Source organism: Apium graveolens, chromosome 7, assembly GCF_009905375.1.
Source record: "Apium graveolens cultivar Ventura chromosome 7, ASM990537v1, whole genome shotgun sequence".
NCBI classification, from domain to species: Eukaryota; Viridiplantae; Streptophyta; class Magnoliopsida; order Apiales; family Apiaceae; genus Apium; species Apium graveolens.
Window position 1 is genome coordinate 59,572,965 of NC_133653.1, and position 23,617 is coordinate 59,596,581.

Here is a 23,617-nt window from a genome sequence, read left to right on the forward strand (position 1 = left end):
GTGTAAGTCTTCAATCACTAAAATTCATGTAGTTATCCCTGCTTGAAATTATCTGTTCTTACTTTCTATATTTTGTATATTTTAGTTAGACCATACTTGAAATATCATATTAATACACGAGAATTTTATAATTATTACACGACATAATACATATTTTCCAAAATATTATTATTAATTATTTTATATTAAAATACACTTGCAACTTATAAAAGTTTGGAGATAATATCACATTTTGTTTAATCTATAATTCAACCTAATTCAATTTTAAGCAAAAAAATATGTTGGAACTAATTTTACAGTACTGGACTACTGGTAAATAAAAATTAGAGTGTTGGGAGTAGTGTACACACCTTCTCTCTCTCCTCCTCTCTCTCTCCCTCTCTCTCTCGTCTCTCTCTCTCTCTTCCCGAAAACAGAAAAGGACACATTCTCTCTCCTCTCTGGTAAGAAACTCTTTTCGCGCAACGCAACGAAATTCCCAATTATTACTACTATACTGCTATTATACAATTATTAATTACTATGCACTTTCTCCCCCTTATATCTATACACACATACTCTTTGTTTATATATCTTCTCTTCTCTCCTGTTTTTTTTAGAGAGAGAAACTAGGCGAGATCGAGAGTTACGACGTCGATAAAGCTCAATCATCTTTTGCTATGGGATGTTGTGGATCATCGATCGCTAAAGGCGATGGTTAGATTCTAATCCCTCTCTCTCTATATATATATAATTATATATGTATATTTTTTTATGTTTGATTGATGTTGATTTTGTGAATCTACGTGTTTAGGTTTAATGCGAGTGATGATGAACTGTGAATTTTGTATGTGTTTTGATGTTTGAATTGTGTTTTGGTGTTTTGATTTGGCTGTTTAGTGTTTGTGTCACTGTTGTAGATTATGATTGAGTTGATAGATGATAAAATTACGGAAAATTAAGTTTTGTGAGTGCGAGTGTGCTGTTGTAGTGTAAGCTTTTCGGAGTTGGAGGCAGTTAGCTGGAATGTGATTGATAATGTGTAATTAAGCCGTATTAGTGTTAGTGTATTGTTTTCGTCTTGTTTTCCTGGAGTCTGTTAATTTGAAGGCGGTTCGTTGGAATGTAATTGATAATGTGTAATTATGTAAGTAGAGGATAAAATTTCGAAAAAATAAGTCTTGTTAGTGTTAGTGTACTGTTTTTGTGTAATCTTCATGGAGTGTGTTAGTGATTGATAATGTGTAATTAAGTCAGCAGAAGATAAAATTTCGAAAAATTAAGTTGTATTAGTGTTATTGTATGTTTTTTGTGTAATATCCTCAAAATCGTTTTTTGGAGGTGGTGACTTGTAATGTCATTAATAGTGGGTATATGCTCCTCTCTTTTAAGTGTCTATTTAGTTTACAATATATAATTATTTATTATTGATCAATTCATTGTCAGTTCTTTGGATCTTGAAAGACTTTGGAATAAGATGTATAAGTGTAAAACGTTGTTTGTGAAGTCAATATCGGTTGTTGTGCTTCTATTGTCATGAAGGTTCACTTATGTATACATAAGTCCAGTTTGATTAATATGAATGTGCATACTACTATAGTTGAAGTTTGAAACCCCAATGGTTTTTATTTGAAAACATGTTTTTAAAATTATAGTGTTTTAGTTGATTTTTGTTAGTAATATGGTAATACAAATATCAGTTAGACCAACTCTACTTCATAAAAATCTTACTGTAGTTAAAAGATGTAAATCTTGATTTTGATTGTAAAACCTAGACAAAAGTGAGTGCCATATTGCAAAGCGAAGTGACTCTTAATAATATTTCTTAATTGAAACTTAATAATATGTTGCCTTGGGCACCTATTCTAAGAAATAAGAAGGCTCCACAGTTACTCTAATTTTTTAATTACAATGACATATGCATGATCCTTAACATATTTCAGTTTTCGAAACGCCATAATGTGATAGCTGACATTATAACACATATCTAGTTATATTAAATCCCTATTTCATTACATAATAGAACAAGTGGCACCTCTATTTTTCTTATTACTGAACTTTGATAATAATGTTAGCTTTATGGTTAATTTATGACAAGGATCCCCTTTAGGAAGTTACGTTTTAACTACTTTCCTGAATCCAATACCCTCTATGACACAAAAAAAAATAACAAATATTTTAGCTTTTGGATATGTATGTAATTGCTAAGATAAAGCAGCAGAGTATAGATGCATCAAGTTCAAGAGAACACATGTTTACAGTTTGGCAGGAGTAGGTTAGCATGTTTTTGCATTTTAACTGTTATATATTATTAACTATAAATGCTAGTTCAGTTCTTTTTTTTTCTTTCCCACGCAAATTTGTTCCTCGTTACTAATTTTTACATAGAACTTAGAAGATGCACCAAGTTGAAAAAATGGTCCCAAATCTTTCAAATCTCAGAGTAATAGTCTTCTTAATCCCATGTTTGTTTTATTTTTTAAAACTTGTAATAAGTTTCAAGTTGAGCTCATTGTACAGTTTAAATTTTTTTATATTTGTGTAGAATAAATAATCTCCGGGAAAAATGTGTTCTGCTTTTAAACCACCCATCTAAAAAGCAAGAATTTTAAATAATTATATGCTGACCAATTATACTGAAGCTTATACATATAGACAATTTGAGATATGCAAAAGTACTATCTCCCTGTCATAATTTTTCTATTGTTTTTAAATAATTACATGCAGACCAATTATCCGGAAGCTTATACATATAGACAATTTGAGTTATGTACAAGTACCATCTCCCTGCCATAAATTTTATTCTTGTTGTCTTCAACTATATGTACAAACATAGTTCATCTACAGTACTATATATATCTATCATCTTTCATTTTTACAATCTCCTTCAATTATTCCTGGTAGTAAAAGGGGAAGTAGGTTGTAACATTTTTAATTGGCATATTATCCCTATTGAGCACATAAATTTTCCTGTTTGCTTCTTTGCCGCCTAAAGTATACTAACACGGGCTCTCACATCAAATCTTAACATAATCTAAATTCTAAAAGAAACAGAAAAAAGTGTTAGCATGACTTCAGCCAGTACTGAACTCCTCTGCATAAGTAGTCTCACTACTAAGTTTATTATTGAACTTATTTTAGATATCCTAGACTGATTGGGGTTCAAGTTACATAGAAGGAACAAAGGAAAAGTTTTAGCATGACTTTGTGCATGTCTGTGCGTGAAATCTCTTGAAATAATGTTCAAACTCTTTGACTTCTGCCAGTACTGATTTCATCTTCATGTGTACTCTCACTAGTTTATTATTGAACTTATTTATGATATCCTAGAGTTATTTGCTTCGAAGTTACATATATATGAAATTTTAACCCCTTTTTCGTTGTAGTTTTTCTAGGTTTTAGCAAGGTTTCTTTAGCATTTATCGGTTTAGTGTTAAATTCCTCTGCTAACACCACCTTAAAATGACAGGTCGTAAGTCGCAAATCACACTGTCCCTAGAATTCATATTCCATAGGCCATTAAATATTTGTACACAAATTGGGGGTCCTATTTGATTAGATTCATACAATACGTTCTGAGCAAATGTTAATATGTTATTTATTTAAGGTGCACATCTGTTGTTAAGGTTGTACTAATAATTAACAGAACTATTTTCCCTGTTAGTATTCATGGATTGTTTGCAACAAAAGTCAATGACGATAATAGCTAATTAAAAAGTTTACAATCTCCCTCTCTGTATATACAACTATGCATGTGTCTCACTAGACACTGATTTAATGTGCCCTTTTTGGTGTATGTTTTCCTGACATCTGTTTTTTTTCAATTTGTATTGTTTTCACCTGGTCTGAATCCGGAGTATTGAAACTCTATGCTTCAAATTCTGAATTCTTATATGAACTAGCCAGGGTTGTTCTTATGGTTAATATTAAATTGCAGAAGCTGCCAAGAAGATACGAAAACCAAAACCTTGGAAGCATTCTGAGGCAATCACTAGGGCACAACTAAAACAGATGCGAGAGGAATTCTGGGATACTGCTCCACATTATGGTGGTCGTAAAGGTACTTCTGATAAATCTGCAATACATTCTTATTAAGTTCCTTCTAATTTCTCCAAGAAGGTTTTCAGTAATCCACATTGGAGTCAAATGTTCTCTATGCAGTAATATCGTCTTGTAGAGATTGTACAAGTGTTTGCTAGTAAAACCTCTAAATTCTCTTTTATTTACTTCCAGTCTTATATAGACTTATTATAAGTTGGTAATGTTATATTGTTAAAGAGTAATAAACTAGAAAATGGGCATTGTAGTCATCACTTTATGCCTTTCTTCATAGCCGAATGTGTCAAATGGTAAATATTTTAGAAATGATGATAACCACTGATTTGTGCTATAATATTTCCATGAACACGCTTAACAGGACATGGTGACCTGGATTTATCTCATCTATTTATATTTATTATGCGAAGCACATTCTAGAGCAGGACCTTACTTCGGGTCTTATTATTGGTTATATTTTAAACATGCTCTGAAGATTTGTCCGCAATGATTGTTGAACACTACATTTTTGTCCCTTTCTCCTTGGTCCTTTCTTTATTAAGTCTTGGAACAACATATCTGTTAATAGTGTCTCGGACCCTCAGAAAAGAACAATATATCATGGATCTATGTTCTTGCTTTGTTCTGCCCTTTAATCATTTCTGGTTTGTACTATTTTTTTTTAATATTATATAGAAGTGTACTTGACATGTCTAAATCATTAAAGGAAATTTTTGTTGAGCCTCGGCTTTCAGTAATAGGAATAAGGCTGTATTTGGCATATTTGCTGTTTTTTATTTCACTGCGCATATTAATTTTCTCCTGTTGATAACTTGATAGATGTTATGCACATTATACATTTGAATGACAAATTTTAAATTTCAGAGATATGGGATGCACTCCAAGCTGCAGCTGAGGCCGACTTAACTCTTGCACAAGCAATCGTGGATAGTGCTGGTGTTATTGTCCAAAGTGCAGACCTAACAATCTGCTATGATGAAAGAGGTATGCAATCTAATGCAATTTGATGTCTTCAAAATTCAGAAGAAATTACTAATTCCGTCTATGAATGATTCTTGCAGGCGCAAAATACGAATTGCCTAAATATGTTTTGAGCGAACCAACTAATATAATCAGTGATAGTTGATCACCCAAGAGGAGGCAATTGAGTTATAAATGCTTTACTGAATCTGTAAATCATGTAAATTGGTCTCCTAACCATTTGTTTTGTTTTAAAGTTTAGTTTTACTACTTGTTACTGCTTTCTTCACCCATCTCTAAAGGCTCTTGCCAACGTTATTGCACTTTTACATGCACCGGACTATATATATATTGTGATTATAGTTTCTTGCTGTTTCATATATCTAAACTACTTGATAATTATTTATATTAATGGGTATATATGTTGAATCGTTCTGTGCTGGATTTTTGTTGATCATCCCTGTGCTGGAATCTTTAAGAAAAAAAAGAGAGAGGGATTAAGAAAACCATTGGGAGCTTCAATGAGATAGGTCCGGACAGATATCTCATTTCCCTTATGCGTGTACCAGACAATTTCTTGTTTCTTCCCTGCATCTGATCTTGTCATAGGAGTATTTATTCATAATGAGGTCTTAGTTTTTACAATGCCAGAAATTTGCCAGGTTGCTTTTGTACAGTTAAAAATTTGAAATACTCGTGACCGTACATCAGTTCATAACGATACACATTTATTAAAGATTTAAATATTAGTTTTTGTAATGCAAACGAATAGTTCATTACACCATATACACAATTATCTTAGAATACATTCACAACAAAGATTAAGACCCACAATAAATGTAGTTGTAAACATAACGCGGTAAATAAAATCAAATGAACTTAATTTACAAAACATTTCCCCTCTAAAATGTATCCAAAATAAATGTAGTTGTAAACCAAATGCGGTAAATAATAATCAAATAAACTTGAATTTACAAAATATCTCCCTTCTAATTCTAAAACGTAACCATTGCTAGGAGTACAATCTAAATTACAGTTTATATTGTCTAAATTTTTGACTTTTTGTAATTGAATGCTATACAGGACTTTAATTATATTTCTTCATACGGCCGGAGTCGTCGAGCCTAGTATCCTCTTTAAAGCTGCATTTGTGAGACTGGTCCAATATTCGCGCCTTTGATACATCTGAATACCCAAAAACCAACTCCACATTCTTGCACTTGATCAAAAAATACAACTCCTCGGATCGGTATACCCATCCTTTATGTAAGTTTTTTTCACCCAAACTGAAAACTTTATGTCAAATTTGAGAGAACCAGCATTGACACCCTGACTGACTTTATTGAATATTGAATCATCAATGTAACCTGACGATCCGCAAAACTCTCCGCCAAAGTGCTTGGGAGCGTTCCCTGGACTTGCGTTGAACGGCATAAGATTTGTTACCCCAATTATCTCATGATTGTAATATACGAATACTGTAATATCGGAAAAGTTCAAGTATCCATGAGTATCCATGGTTTTGAGACACATCTGGACGTTCCAGTCTGCGGAAATCTGGTTAGGGTGAGAGGAGAGGTTGAAGTTTGAGACCTTTAACGAATCAATTGTAATTTTGGGATTCTTAACGGTCGTAATTATAGTGAACACCAAGTATCCTTGACATGCTATAATACCTAAAATTATTACTAGCAGCGTTACCAGACACCAGTTTGGTACCAATTTGGTCCGAGGGTTGTCAGTAACTGGAGTTGATGTAGAGATGGTAGAGACTGATTTGACTCCAAGAGAGAACTGATCATTAGGGCGGACTGTCATAGTCAGGGGAGGAACTAGGGGGACCGAAGGGAGCTCCGAACCCCGCCAACTGCGGAATAACCCAAAATTTTAATATAAAATTTTAAAATTTACTATCAAAAATTTTTTGGTCCCCTAGATTTAAAAAAAATTGAAATTGAGAATTGATTATACAAAATTTTATTGATTTTGTTAATTATTTCATTCAAAATAATATTGATTAGATGGAAATCATGGAATCTGTTCATTAATCTTAATAATTAATAAATAAACATATAAGATAAATATAGTACAATTTGAAACAAAAAAAAATGGTTAAAACTAAAATCTAAAAACATAACATACTTGTCCAGTTGTTATGCTCCGATCTCAAAACCCCAAATACACACTATACATACAAGTTACAAAATTACAATCCATAATATCATCTCTCTTTATCTACTCTACATTTGCATCTAATCCGTAAATATGAGTAAGAGAAAAGAGATTACATCCTATTTTTAACCCAAGAAGAAGCAAACAACTACTTGTAAAGATGAAGAACCTTCTGCCGCCTCAATTGAAGTCGCTGAAAATGGAGTTGAGCCTCTGATTTTTGGTGGGATAAACAGAAACTCCGAGTAAAATCCTCAAAATCCAGAGATTGTTAATGAAGGTATTGATTCTGAAAACACTGATGAAATTATTGATTTCAATTCATTAATACGTGATCCTGGTACGTGATCCTGGTTTGCGGAAACAAATTGAGACTTATCATCCAAATAAAAAAGATTTAATTAGCAGAGCATACATTGATCTTGACCCATATCAACCTGTGCAAGTTTATGCCTTATTTGGTCCAAAAAATCATCCCTGTCGATTTCAAAAGAGTTGGTTTGATAAATTTTCTTGGTTAGAGTACTCCCCAAAAAAAGATACAGCATATTATTTTTATTGTTTTCTTTTTGCTAAAAATCCATTAGGAAGGTGTGGCTCGAATACTTTTACTGTAAAGGGGTTTAACAGTTGGAGGCAAGTAAACAATGGAAAAAATTGTGCTTTTAGATGTCATGTTGGGAAAGGAGATGGTTCTAATTCAGCTCATAATTTTGCGGCTAAATGTTATTATAATCTTAAAAATCAGCCTTGTCATTTGGAGAAGATAGTGGAGAAACAAAGTGCAGAAAAAATCAAACGAAATCGAATGCGTCTTAAAACATCGATAGATGCAATCAAATGGTTGACATTCCAAGCTTGTGCATCCAGATTTGAAGAATCTGTCTACTATTGGTGATTTATGTCATGGATTGGTAACCACAGGGAAAACTGACATGTATCCATTAGTTGATAGACTATTAAGGCCTGTCTTGACTCTTCGACCATCTATTGCAGCATCTGAACGAGTTTTTTCTGCTATGAAAATTGTGAAAACAAGTCTTCGCAATCGAATGGAAGATGAATTTCTTAGGGATTATTTGATATTGTATATTGAAAAGGAGATTGCGGAGACCATTTCTGCCGAGCAGATTATTGATTTTTTTTATTTGATCAAAGAAAGGCGTGCACATCTCAAATAAATCGGTATATTTTTTATTTTTATTTATTTTGATCCCCTATATTAGATTCCTAGTTCCACTCCTCCATAATTATATCAAAGACCACGTGTTTTGTAATTAAGTAAGCTAATAAAGGAGCTATAAATTAAGAATTAGAAGGAGCTATCAATGCCAATGCCAATGCCAATGCCAATGCCAATGTATAGATATATATGAAAGATGTTGTCAGACCCTGACGCTAATAGCTAATTGTATAGATTTTATTGGAGATCAAATTGTACTGGGAGCATCCCACAGTCCGGGTAGAATACGAATTCTAGCTACGTTGGATTGATTGCTGTTTTTTTTATAGCAGATATAGATTACATATCGCCCGAAGCCAAAATAATAAATAAATCCATATATGTTATTATAAAAAAAATTACTATAACAAATAAACACAATAAGGGGTCAATTCGTTCAGAAAATTTGGGTATCAAGTATGAGTTTTATTCATTTCAAACTCATACATGATATTTGGTTCATGATTTATATTCTCGCTGAAACCCATTCGTGAAACCCACTTAGAATCAGATTTGATACCTTGGAAGTAGTGGGTATAAAGAAGTGGTACGAGCTATCAGATTTATTTTTATTATTCATCTTTATTTCTGTGATTAAATATAATTTATGTACACATATTTTAAATTTGATATATTATTTAATTTTAAATAAAATTATAATAATATTGATCTAATGCCAATTTGTAAGATTTAATTTATTTAAAAATATCAAATTATTATTTAATTGGTTAAATTATATTTTACTAATCATATACTTTTTTAGTAAATTTTTATTTGTAAATTGTGTAAGAATTTAATTTCAATGTACAATATAGAGTTGCACATTTAGAATCAAAATTGAAATATCGATTATATTTAAAATAAAACAGATTCATTCCAACACTGAACCAAATATATAATATCAGAATCATTTGCATCCCCGTACCAGTCTAACCCGATTCCTGATTCCAAACATATACCGACTTCTGAACCAAACGACCATTCCAAACACATACAAACACATACCGACTTCTGAACCAAACGACCATTCCAAACACATACCGACTTCTGAACCAAACGACCCCTAAGTGTGATGCATTCCCAACAACACTTTTTTGACAAATATGGCTTATATCCTTACAAATGAGTATCTGTTCTCGTAAATTCTCGGGGTGATCGAGAATTGAACAAAGACCTGGGACGACAAAAAATAAATAATCAATTGAGCTATCCAACGGTGTCCCATTCCTAATAACACTTTAGTCTATTGTGGATGGTCCTATGGAACTGGGAACAGTAGCTGTAGACTGGCATTTGTCAAACTTGCAATCGGTGGAGCCTTTCAACATCTAAGACTTTGGTACATCTGACTTAACTATAAAACAATTCCACGCTTCTGCAGTTACCTACGTAGATTATCCAGCATCTATGATTTGTCTGTTCAGAACCAGGACTCGATGCTGCACTTGGTTCCCTGCCATTTTTTGGCTTAATTTCAAATCAAATCCTAAACTTGTCCAACAAACATGCTAATCTACAACTAATATGTAGCACAATCCAGCGCCCTATGAAACTCAATCATCAATGCAATTAAACAAATCAAATTTAAAAATACCATAATTTACATAAATATTGTCATAAATCCATATCCATCCACATACAGAAGTTAAAACCATCGCACAGAAACGTATCTAAATTGTTTTACAAACAACAAATACCATAATTTAAAAATTCCCGCCGACCTCTGTGAAAAAACTATACTCTTGGATCATTTTTTCGAGCTCAAACCTTTGGAGTAACATATAGATTGAATTAAAACTAAATTTTGTAACATAAGCCCAAATTAAAACATCTCTGCATCCTGGATTAGACACATATCCTGCCCCCACCGTAAGTACCGAAACACAAAGGATTAATCTGGCCGTAGGTGTCATCATCGCTATCATAAGACCGATATTTTGTATAAAGTTGGCATTTGTGGGAACCATTCAACATCCTTGCCTTCGATACACTTGGGGACCCAAAACACAATTCGACGTTTTCGCAGTAACCTACACGGGGAATCCAATCTTGCATAGCTGCATATCCTTTAATGAAAGTTTTTTTCACCAAAATTTCAAACACAACATTGAATTTCACAGTACCAACTGTGATTCCCCTACCAACGTTTCTGATTATGGCATCGTCAACGTAGCCCGATGATCCTGTGAACTCTCCACCAAAGTGCATGGAAGCTGGATGTTTTGAACTTAGCTGAAACGACCTAATTTCTTTAAGCGCGATTCTCTTGTCATTATAATATATTGAAACCTTGGTGCTTTCAAACTTAAAGTATCCACGCTTATCCGCTGTTTTGAAATTCATCTGGATGTTCCAGTCTGCGGAAATCTGGTTATGACGAGATGAGAGGTTGAAGTTCGAGGCTGTCAGTAAATCAATTTCCAGTACTTTTAGATTCTTAACATTGCCATCCAACTTCATAAAAATAAGAGGTAGTAATGATAATAATACAACTAACAATATGACTGAGGAAAAACAACAAATTTTAAAACACTCTTTATCTGTATCTGCAGTTGTTGTCAAAAGATCGTTGGGATGAACTGCGACTGGCATTCTTAAATAAAAAATGATAAGTAATTGTCTGAATATAATTAAATCGTAGAGCAAGCTGAGAAGGTTGTGTTTAGTACTTTCTGTTTTTGTTTGCCAAGAAGCCACATATATATAGGGATGAATTTGAATCCCAAGTCCTAACCATAATGGAAGTTAAACAAAGATTTTGAGTAGTGACAAGTAAAAGATATAAAAGCGCAGCTAATTGGAATTCAAGCAGACATTGAGGTAGCCAAGTACGCATGTTTTCAAATTCTTATTTAATTCTATATTATTATTTGAGCAATTTGATTTTTTAAATCTGTTTTATCATTATAAATATTTTTGATTTTGAATGATATATTTTATTGTAATTATATGGTAAAAGTTATAAATATTATTAAAATACTAAATTTATGATTTCTCTCTGATTTGTACATAAATCCCTAATAGGCATCTTCTCACCAAAAATGTAACCAGTTCAAAGAAAGCAAGATACTTTAAAAAATTTACACTATAGTGCAAGATTAATTAATTTAAAAAATTTACACTATATTAAAAATAAAGTACAAAATTATTCAACTGGCAGCTTTTCATACATTTTCTACACGTGTCATACTATCAGCTTCTTAGACTTTTATTTCCACTCTTTGTTTATTTATTTATCTCCTCTAAGGCCTAATTCAATTGTATACCATTAACTTTGATTTTTAATATCTATATTTTTTTCTTCGATTTTGATAATTATTATTTTTTCTTTTATTCTTCCTTCTTTTACTTGCCCTACACTATTAACAATTTATTTAAAATAAATTATATTTTATAATATAAAAAATTATAAAATCGTAAAATGCATGCTCCAGAATTATGGTTTACTATTTTTATAAATTTTCAAGATATTTTAATCTACAAAATTAATGTGTTTTTTCAATCTTTCTATTATAACCTCAACTCATTATGGGTGCTCTTCTCATTTTTATGTATTTCAATTTTCAATCTCCACTCATCTTTTTTAAAATTATATCATCATTAAAATAATTATTCATCAATTTATTTAATAATTATATATATAACAAAAATTATAAATTAAAAGTATTATTTATGTGATATTATTCTTAAGTTGTAAAACTGCTGATATTGTTTTATTTCTAATAATTATATATACTCAACAAAATATTCAACAAATTAGTTGTTTTAAAATTAACTTTCATATAATAAATATTAATATAACATGACTTTTGCATGATTTACTGCATTCTCTTGTTTCTAACCGATAGAAAACCCAAATTAGTGGGTTACATGAACCGATAATTATCACTATATACGGATTTGTCAATGGAAATAAGATATGTATGTAAAGTGTATAAAGAAGTCTGTATTACATTACGTAACAATAAACAAAAACTCTATTTTTTACAGAGAGAGCATTACTCTTACTCATTTGAACTAACTAAAAAGAGCACCGACTCTGGAAGAGAGGTACCTCGACTAGAAGTTGAGATAATATACTAACGGACTAAAATAACAAATTTTTTGGAGTCCTAAATACAAATTCAATTATTTATCATTCAACATTCCCTCGGATTGGGATGTGCGGAGATACCACATTCACTCTAAAGTGTAAGTTTCAATCAGAACTTCTGCATAAACCTTAAGGATGTGTGTTAAAAAATAAAAGATCATGTTGGGGTCTTTTCCCTTTTTAACGGTAGGAACGGAGGTGGACTAATCAATTGCATCTAAACTTGTTCCTTGTTCCCCGAAAGTGAAAATCAATGGAAAAAAGCCACACAAAAAATGAGAAAAAATGTATTTATTATAATGTCGCGGAGATTCTTGCCTCGACATTAGAAAGAAAGGTTCAAATATACATGGTGAATGGTGTTAGAATATATATATATATATTTTTTATATTATATATATTAGGATATTTTCGGTATTTAGCTTATATTGATTTTCTATATAAGTTCGGACATGTATTATAAATTCTGTGTTGATTGTAATAAATTTTTTACGTTCGTATTATATCTCTAAAGTTAACATGATATCAAAGTTAGGTTTCGAGTGATCGTGGAAGATTAGTTGAATTATTAAATAGATAGACTGATAGAGTTACGTTATAACAACAAAAGTTTCTTGAAAATTCGCAGAAAATTTTCTGCCCAGATCAGCCAACTTGTTTTTACGATTCCCGGAGTTTCAACCGTTGGATCATCCTGAAATTTTAACCACGCTTCTTTGCATCGGTATCTAAATTTTGAACGATGGAGATTGTATTTAGAACTTCAGAAATCGATTTTTTGATGGTTCCAACAGGTTAAGGTTAACCTTTAGTTCATTCTTTTCATCGTTGTTGATCTTGTAATTTGGGTTATTTGATTGATTAGATTTTTTAGTACTCGATTATTGGGATGTTACAATTTTAGTAATTGATTTATCTGCTTAAGATTTGATATTAATTTTGGATTTGCAACCGTAATTGAAATTGGTTTTCGATCTACTTTCAGATTTGATTTTGGATTGGGATTGGTTATTTGAGTTTGGATTTGATTTCGGGTTTGGTTTCTTTATTGAATTTGGATATTGTTTAAATTTAGTGTTGAATTTGGATTCGACTTTATTTCTGATTTGGTTTGAGTTTAGTTTCAGCAATATCTCGACATGCATGTCTCATCATCAACAAATCTTTTGTCAACTGGTACTTCAAGCTTATTTTCTTCTCTATGGATTCTGGATTCAGGTGCATCTCATCACATGTCTCCTCATTGGTCGTCTTTCGTTTCGTTTTCTGATGATTCATCTTTATCCATCATGATTGCTGATGGCACTCCTATGTCGTTACGAGGTGTTGGTTCTGTATTTACCCCAAAGGTATCTCTCTTTGATGTTTATTATATTCCGGATCTCAAGTTAAATCTTGTTTCGGTTAGTCAATTATGTGAATCTGGTTACTTGGTTTCTTTTTCTTCTACTACTTGTTGTGTTATGGATCCGAGATCTCAAAAAGTAATTGGGAAAGGTCGTAAGCAGGGGGGACTTTATGTTTTGGATGAACTCAATGTATTTGTTGTGGGAACTCCTAGTGTTGATTTATTATCTTTCCGTTTGAGTGATTTGTCTTCTGACTTCTACATATGGCATGCTCGTTTAGGTCATGTTTCTCAATCTCGTTTACAATCTTTAGTTTCAACTGGATCCTTGGGAAAACTAAAAGCTCATGATATTTCTGACTGTAGCGGTTGTAAACTAGCGAAATTTGCTGCTTTACCTTTTCATAAGAGTGTTACGTATTTTCTTGCTCCTTTTGATATTGTGCATTCTTATGTATGGGGACCTGCTCCTATGCCCATGAAAGCAGGTTCTAGATATTATGTTTCGTTTATTGATGATTTCACTCGTTATACGTGATTTATCTTATAAAGCGTAGGTATGATTTTTTGGATATTTTTAAAGATTTTAGAGCTCATATAAAAACTCAACATAAAGTTGTCATTAAGTGTTTTCGTTATGATTTGGGAGGTGAATACAGCTCTAACACTTTTTATCGCTTGCTTGCTTCTGATGAGACTATACGTCAAACCTCATGTACTGACACTCCTCAACAGAACAGTGTTGTTGAAGGAAAACATCGTCATCTTGTTAAAATAACTCGTTCATTTTTGTTGTCGGCTGATGTTTCAAGTGTATTTTAGGGTAAGCACTTCTTACTGTTGTTTATGTGATTAACCGAATTCCAAGTGCTCAAAATACTGGTTTGTCACCTTTTGAGAAATTATATGATGAAGTACCTGATTATGCTTCGTTGCGTGTCTTTGGTTGTACCTGCATTGTTCTTAAACCACAGGTTGAGTGTAGTAAATTGTCTGCTAAGTCTGCTTTATATGTGTTTTTGGGCTACGGTATTACCTAGAAAGGATATCGTTGTTTTGACCCGGTCAGTGGAAAATTGTATGTTTCTCAATATGTTTACTTTTTGGAGCATATTCCGTTTTTCTCTGTTCCTTCTAGTTCGCATCATATGACACAAGAAGAGCTTATTCGTATTGATCCTTTTGACACAAACATTGAGGATGCTTCAACCACAAATTCTAATACTTCAGTTCCAGAAGCATCTACATCTCAAACTCCCACATCTCCACCGACTTCTACATCTACATCTCAGACTCCGACGTCTCCACCTGCTTCTACAACCAGACAATCATCACCAGAGATTTTAGATTCTCCTCTTGCTCAATCGTCTACCGAAAGTTCGACTCCTCCGCTAGTTCGCTAGTCTACTCACATACGTAAGTCCACCCAACTGCCTGATTTTGCTTATTCATCTTATTCCTCATCTTTTGCTTCATTTGTCACTTCTGCTCACCATTTGTCTGAGCCTGCATCATATAGAGAGGCTATTCATGATCCTCTATGGCAGAATGCTATGGCCGAGGAACTTACTGCTTTACATCAATCTCATACATGGGATTTAGTCCCATTGCCTCCAGGAAAATATGCAATTGGTTGTCGTTGGATATATAAAATTAGGACAAAAGCTGATGGATCTGTTGAGCATTATAAGGCTCGACTTGTTGCTAAAGGTTACTCTCAAGAGTATGGCTTAGACTATGAAGAAACTTTTGCGCCTGTTGCAAAGATGACGACTGTTCGTACTTTGTTTGTAGTGGCTTCTGTTCGAAAGTGGAAAATATTTCATATGAATGTTAAGAATGCATTCTTGTATGGTGATCTTCACAAGGAAGTTTACATGACACCTCCTCCCGGTCTTCCGCATCAACCAGGTTATGTTTGCAGAATTCGTAAATCTATTTATGGTCTTCGACAATCATCTCGTTGTTGGTTTGAGAAGTTTTCTACGGTAAATTATTCACTTGGTTTTCTTCATATTAATCATGATTCCGCTCTTTTTGTACGATCTACGAGTGTTGGTCATATCTTATTGTCTTTATATGTTGATGATATGATTATTACTAGTGATGATTGTGATGGTATTGAGTCATTGAAACGTGAGTTGGCTCGTTATTTTTCTATGAAAGATTTTGGTTTGCTTCGTTACTTTTTAGGAATTGAAGTTGTTAGCTCACCAAAGGGGTATCTTTTGTGTCAATCTAAGTACATTGCTGATTTGCTTGACCGTGCATGTCTTACTGATAATAAGACTGTGAAAAATCCTTTAGAGATGAATGCTACATATTCTCTATCTAACGTTCTTCCCTTAGCAGATCCTACTTTATATCGTACAATTGTTGGTAGTCTTGTTTATCTCATTGTTACTCATCCGGATATTGCACATGTTGTTCATATAGTTAGTCAATTTGCCACTTTTCCTAATACCGTACATTGGGCTACAGTTCTTCGCATTCTTAGGTATCTTCGTGGGACTCAGTTTCATAGTCTTTTATTTCCTTCTAACTTATTTTTAAAGTTACGTGCTTATAGTGATGCTGATTAGGATGGTGATCCCGAGGATCGTAAATCCACAACTAGTTTTTGTATTTTTCTTGGTGATTCTCTTATTTCATGGAAGAGTAAGAAACAAGATGTTGTTTCGAGATCATCTTCAGAAACTGAGTATCGTTCCATGGCTTCCACTACTTCTGAGATTGTTTGGTTACGTCGCTTAATTGCATATTTGGGTGTTAGTCTTCCTAGTTCCACCCTATTATATTGTGATAATAAGAGTGCAATTCATATTGCACGCAATTCGGTATTTCACGAGCGCACTAAACATATTGAGATTGATTGTAATCTTACTCGCCATCATCTGCTGCAAGGCACTATCTCATTGCCTTTTGTTCCTTCTTCGCTTCAGATTGCTGATATTTTTACAAAGGCTCACTCTATTTCGCGATTTCGTTTCTTGTCTGACAAACTCTCAATGCTCATTGCTGCAGTATCTTGAGTTTGAGGGGGGATGTTAGAATATATATATATATTATTGTATTTTCGATATTTAGCTTATATTGATTTTTTATATAAGTTCAGACATGTATTATAAATTTTGTGTTGATTGTAATAAAGTTTTATGTTCGTATCATATCTCTAAAGTTAATAGATGGCAACATTTGAAAACAAAACACTAAACTGAAAATCGATCAATTGGAATTTGCAGTTACCTATGTATTATTGGTCAAAATTTGTGATTTAACGATTTTGTATGATATATTGTGGTAAGTCATTTTATCTTCAAATTTGATGTCAAATTTCACACTACCAAGCCTGATTGCCTGACCGAGGTTGCTGATTATAGAATTATCGATGTAACCTGCAGCCCTGCAGGTGACCCTGAAAATTCTTCACTAAAATGTTTGGGAGGATCCTTTGGACTTGCATCAAACGATATCATATTTTTCAACCCGATCATTTTGTCATTGTAATTTATCGAGACATTGATATCATTAAAATATTTAAATAATGGACACAACTTTTTAACTAATATTTATAATTACAGTAAAGTTTGATGAAGATCGCTGTTTTATCGGAGTCACATTATTTTATGAAGTGTGTTCCACGAATATCACTGATTCATTAAAATTGTTGAATATCATTTAATAAGTAGAATTTGTACGTTCTACAAGCTTAACAAATATTTTGCAAGCTAAACATAAACAATAATGTATTTTATAATAATCTACGTACAGTACGTATATGATATTCAAGATTTTGAATAAAATAATCTTTGTAGAGCATGATTTTCAAAAAATACATTTTATAATATTTTACTTGCGGAACATAAATAATCTTCAAGGTCTCCAAAATAAGGGGTGTCCATAAAACTTAACTTCTTTAGGTAAAATAATTATATTAATTCTCTTGGTAAATTATTACAAAATGGGAATTTATCAAATGTACAACTTTTTGTTAAATTATTTGCGATTTTAGCCATTTCTGAAAATAATTGCAAAAATATTACTATATTCTGAAAATATTTGCCAAAATACGATATTGCATAATATGTTGCATTTAATTTGAATTTTACAACTACATTTCAGGTTGTATTTCAGATTGCCTTTTTATGCGGCATTTTAGGTTGCGAATTATGTTATAAATATGGTTACAAATTTGCAAAACGTATTTTCACAAATATTTTTAAAAATTCAAGTTGCAAATATGGTTGTAAAATGGTTCCAAAGTTGCAAAACGTAATTTTACAAATATTTTTAAAACGTTAGTATATTTTATCATGTGTCACCAAGGCAGCAGTTACACCTTCGGTTTTTAATTTTTTTATCCACTGTTGTGCAAGACATGCCTTCACATAACAAGACTAAGTCACTTGGACAATCCCAAGATTTAGTTGACTTGTAATTTTATGTATTCTGTAATGATGTTTCTTGGGTCTGTAAAATTGTTAGGTAGACTAGACTGGAGTATTTTTCAGTAAACAGCCAACAAGTTAGGAATAAGTTTTTGGAAGAAGAACAAGCCAAATCATGCCTCAGAATGAAGATAAACTGCTTGCAGAAGAATAATGTTGTAGATTGAAAAATATTCTAAATCAAGTTTTAAGAAGTAACCGCTCAAGTGATGTCGAGAAGTCTATCGAGAAGTCAGATAAGCTTATAGAGAAGTCACTTTACTTGTAGAGTAGTCAGATAAGCTTCTAGAGAAGTCACTCTACTTTTAGAGAAGTCAGATAAGCTTATAGAGAAGTCACTCTACTTGTAGAGAAGTCATTATACTTGTAGAGATGTCACTCTACTTGTAGAGAAGTCATTATACTTGTAGAGATGTCTACTTATAGAGAAGTTAAAAATATATGTATAGAAGTAGATATATCGACAAGTCAAAAATATATGTAGAGAAGTGGAGATATGGAAGATTCAAAACTGCATGGATAGAAGTGGAGATATCGACGAGTCAAAACGGCATGTAGAGAAGCGGAGATATGGACAAGTCAAACTGTATGTAGAGAACTTGAGATATTAACAAGTTAAACTGCACATAAAGAACTAGAGATATCGACAAGTAATAACACTTTTAAATAAGTGGATATATCGATAAGTCATTCTATATGTCGATATGAGGCATCTTTATACAGTAATGCAGATCTTGATAACAGTTCAATTATAGAATGCAACCAACTTGAAGACCCAAAATTATCAGTCAAAAATCGATTTATCACTGAAATAGAAAGTCTACAAATGCAGCTTGAAAAGTGCAAGATCAAAGACCAAAATGAATTTGACAAAAGAGTATAACAGACCTGAAAGATTCTACACAGATATGCAACACTTGAAATAGAAATAGACAAATTAGCTTTAGAAATCGTGTTAGTCTATTTTAGTGCAAGTTCTGTAAATTGTGCATGGTGATCTATAAAATATGTCACGGGAACTTAGTTTAGGTGTACCAAAATAGATCTAGAAAATCATGTATTCTCTCAAGAGAAGTAGAGGATTTCTTATTATTTATGAACACATATTTGTTGTAAAATTAATTTAATTTTTAATAAAAGATCAAGTAAGTTTTGATAATTGCTTTTGTGTCTTTTATATTAAGTTAATTATCACTGCAAATGATATCTAGTTGTTAAGTTCTATAGCCTAAACATCGAACTTGATTTTTAAGCAAAAAAAATCAAGAAACGCACATTCACCTCCTCTGTTTCCATTTCATACTTAACAAGTGGCATCAGAATAAAAAAAATATAAAGTAAACAAATTAGATCTTGGAAGTATGAGTGCATAAAAACTTAGCAGTATCAAGATCCCTGTCTTTGACAAAGGAAACTACACTCTATGGAAGAAGAAGTTGATGTTTTTTATCAGGATGGCTCAACCACTATATCTTGAAATTCTCAAGCATGGACCTTTCATTCCTATGGTAAGGGTACCTGAAGTAACTGAAGGTGATGTAGTCATTCCTAGTCATTAGGCTTCTAAAGATCCATCTACATACATTGAATCAGAAGAGGAGAAAGTTTCACTTGACAATAACATGCAAATCATTTTAATTGAATCTCTTGATAATGTCATGTATAACAACATTATCAATTGCGACTCAGCCAAGCAAATCTGGGAGAAGATAGAGATCCTATGTGAAGGTACTAAAAAGTGAGGTCAAAATAGAGAAGAATTCTGATCTCACAATATGAGGGTTTCATGGCTAAACCTAAAGAATGAATTACTAAGGTTTTTTAAAGGTTCAATAAATTGATAAATAACTTGCAGCTGCATGACAAGTTCTATGAAGGTGAGAAGGTCAACCTGAAATTCTTTCTCACTCTTCTTGACTATTTGGAACAAAAGATCTCTGCAATAAGAGAAGGGAAAGATCCAGGGAGAAGAATTTTGGAGGTTTTATATTCTTAAAACCTGTGAGTTGGAAATGAGTCTGGAAATGTTTCACATTCACACAAGCATGATGGCTGCCACTGAGGAAATGAATAGGCTATCAAAAGTGAATGAGAAACTGGAAATTGAGAAATAAGAACTAGAACTGCAGCTTGTTTTAGTTAGGCAAGAAAATGAATATCTTAAAAACAAGCTAAAATGTGCAGAGGAGATAAAGCTGTACTGAGAGATAATTGAGAAGAATGAACTCAAACCTAAGTCATTTAGAAATGCTTCTGAGTTATTTGGCCAATATCATGAAAAGAACAAATCTTATGCTAACGTAACAATTGGTCTGTACTATGAGGCTGGTTCATCTCAAAAGAGAAATCAAATTAATAAAGGCAAAGGAAGTGTGAACAAGGAAGTTCCTGTTGTACTTCAAAAGGTGAATGTACCCTTGTTCAAAGCCTTTGAGGTGAACTTCAATTAAAAAGAGCTCATTATTAAGCAAGAACTTGCAGATGAAGATGAAGGCAAGAAAAATGTCAAATCAACTGTCAATACTGAAAGTGAGAAAAAGCCTGACATTAGTCTGGTCCTCAAGACACCTAAAATAGAAGCAAAGAATGAAAGCACATGAAAGAAAAAGAAGAACAAAATTGAAAAGATAGGAGTCAACAAAAACAACAATTATGCTTATGTTGCAGATGCCCCTAAAAAGCAATGTCGAAGATGTGGCTCAACAAATCACCTAACTCATTTTTGTAAAAAGATTGTTAGTGAGCCAAAGTATGGGGCATGCAAGTACACTGAAGCTCAAGCAGATGACCCTTATTCTTTTTGTGATAAGTTTGATTGCATTTCATGCAGCATGAAGGTTATGACTAGCTGTTATAAACTAAGAAATGATCTAAAAGAATTTAATATTAGATCTGTTGTCAAAAATGAGAATGTTAATCAAACTAAGAAAACTGTTTCTTTTGATACTTCAAGCTGTACTCTTGTTAACTCAGCAAAGAAGAATGTGCTCAACATTGCTTGGGTAGCTAAAAACACTTAAACCTCATTGTGTGCAAGGCAAGAAGAATAAAGTCACGTGGATCATTGATAGTGGTTGTTCCAGACACATGACAGGTGATAAAGCCCCGTTATCACAGTTTGAGGAGATAGGTGGCCCTTTGGTGACCTTTGGAGACAAAAACAAAGGATTCACAATGGATATGGCAATTTAATCTGTGGAAATATTATCATTCAAGATGTAGCACTGGTTGGAGGGCTTGAATTTAATCTTCTAAGTGTCAGTCAATTTATAGATAAAGGTTTCAAAGTTATATTTGACAAAGAATATTTCTCAATTACAAGCAAAAAGACTTGTGAAATTGCTCTCAAAGGAGTAAGAAGAGAAAGCCTGTTTGTTACATACATGAACTAAGCAAGTAAGGACAAAGTGTGTTGCTTCTACACTAAGGCATCAAGTGAATAAATCAGACTTTGGCACAAGCTCTCTCACTTAAACTTCAAAGTAATCAATACTCTTATTAAAAGAGAATTGGCGAGAGACATGCCAGCCTTGGAGTTTGTCCAAGATGAAGTCTGTGAAGCTTTTCAGAAAGGAAAGATAAAGAGATCAAGTCATAAAAGTAAAACCGTGAATTCTATCAATGCTCTACTATAACTTATCCATATGGATTTGTTTGGACCTGTGAATGTCATGTCAATTTCTAAGAAGAGATATGCACTGGTAATGGTGGATGACTACTCAAGGTACACCTTGGTGGAATGTATGCATTCAAAAGATGAAACTCCATATATTATCATTGAGCACATAAAGAAGATTGAGAAACAAGATGAAGATCAAAATTATGTAAAAAGATTGAAAAATGACAATGATATTGAGTTCAGAAATTCTATACTTAATGATTTCTGTAAAGACAAGGGCATCACTCAAGAGTTCTTAGCTCCAAGAATACCTCAACAAAATGGTGTGGTTGAAAAAGAACAGAACTATAGTTGAAGCTGCAAGAACAATGTTGCAGGATGCCAAGTTGCCTACTAGCTTTTGGGAAGAAGCTGTTAACACAACATGTTACACTTAAAATAGATACTTGATAAACAAGAGCATTGAAAAGTTACCTTACTCAATCATGTCTAAGAAGAAGCCTACAGCTAAACATCTTCATGTATTTGAAAGCAAATATTTTGTGTTAAAAGACAACTTTGAGTATGTTGGCAAATTTGACTCCAAAATATTTGAAGCTATCTTTCTTGGTTATTTATTGGAAATGACTTTTTACAGGGTCTATGTGTTAGAGCAAAAGAAAATAATGGAGAGCACATATGTGACATTTGATGATGATAAGTATCTTGTCTTGGAATGTCTTGATGATAATAAAATTGAAACTTTAAAATTTGACAATCTCAATCTTGACAGTGATTCTGAAGATGAAGATGGAAAGAATGCAGACAACTGAGAAGAAGAAGCTAGTGATCCAGTAAATTCAACAAATGAGAATTTATCTCAAGACAGAAGTTCACCTAAATTTGATAGCACAAACTCTGGGGGGAAAAAGATGATGGTTCTGTAAGTCATGCCAATAATGAAGAAAATGAAGACACCTCTAGTCATCAAAATCAACACACCAGAAAATGAGACAAAAGTCATACTAGGGACACTATTACTGGTGATCCCAGTACTGGTGTGAGAACTAGAAGTGCAACTGCAAATGAATATCTATATGCCTGCTTCTTGTCTTAAATTGAGCCTAAGAAAACTGAAAAAGCTCTCCTTGATCTTGATTGGATAACTGCTATGCAAGAAGAGCTAAATTATTTTGAAAGAAACAAAGTTTGGGAGTTGGTTCCTGTACCAAGAAAAAGAAGCATAATTGAAACAAAATGGGTGTACATGAACAAAATGGATGAAAATGGTGTTGTTACCTAAAAAAATCAAGACTTGTTGCCAAAGGCTACTCACAAGAAGAATGAATTGATTATTAAGAAACTTTTGCTCTGGTTGCTTCACTTGAAGAAATAAGAATTTTCCTTGTATTTGCAGCACACTTAAATTTCAAAGTGTATCAAATGAATGTTAAAAATGTATTCCTCAATGGCGAACTAGAAGAAGAAGTCCACGTATAACAGCCTCCTGGCTTATAGATCCAAAATTTTCAAACTTTGTCTATAAACTCTTAAAGGTTCTCTATGTTTTGAAGTAAGCACCTAGAGCATGGTATGATACTTTGTCAAAATTTTCGATCAAAAATGAATTCACTAGTGGCATAATTGATAAAACTCTATTCTACAAGAAAAATGGTGATGACATTATCCTAGTTCAAATTTATGTGAATGATATCATATTTGGTTCTACTAATGAGAAGCT

The 23,617-nt window shown here is 32.7% G+C and overlaps 3 protein-coding genes across 3 annotated transcripts; 1 reads left to right on the forward strand and 2 right to left on the reverse strand.

Moving 5' to 3' along the window:
* Positions 1 to 310: 310 nt before the first annotated feature.
* Positions 311 to 5,361, forward strand: LOC141670753 (uncharacterized). The gene is made up of 5 exons (XM_074476739.1): positions 311 to 443; positions 600 to 696; positions 3,917 to 4,039; positions 4,900 to 5,019; positions 5,097 to 5,361. Exons 2-5 carry the CDS (start codon positions 660 to 662, stop codon positions 5,159 to 5,161), a joined length of 345 nt encoding a protein of 114 aa, XP_074332840.1. The 5' UTR covers positions 311 to 443; positions 600 to 659; the 3' UTR covers positions 5,162 to 5,361.
* An 858-nt stretch (positions 5,362 to 6,219) lies between these two features.
* LOC141673681 (uncharacterized) lies at positions 6,220 to 6,813 on the reverse strand. Its single transcript, XM_074480425.1, has one exon. The coding sequence runs from the start codon at positions 6,811 to 6,813 to the stop codon at positions 6,220 to 6,222; it is 594 nt and encodes a 197-aa protein (XP_074336526.1).
* A 3,421-nt stretch (positions 6,814 to 10,234) lies between these two features.
* Positions 10,235 to 10,849, reverse strand: LOC141673682 (uncharacterized). Its single transcript, XM_074480426.1, has one exon. It carries the CDS (start codon positions 10,847 to 10,849, stop codon positions 10,235 to 10,237), a length of 615 nt encoding a protein of 204 aa, XP_074336527.1.
* Positions 10,850 to 23,617: the final 12,768 nt, after the last annotated feature.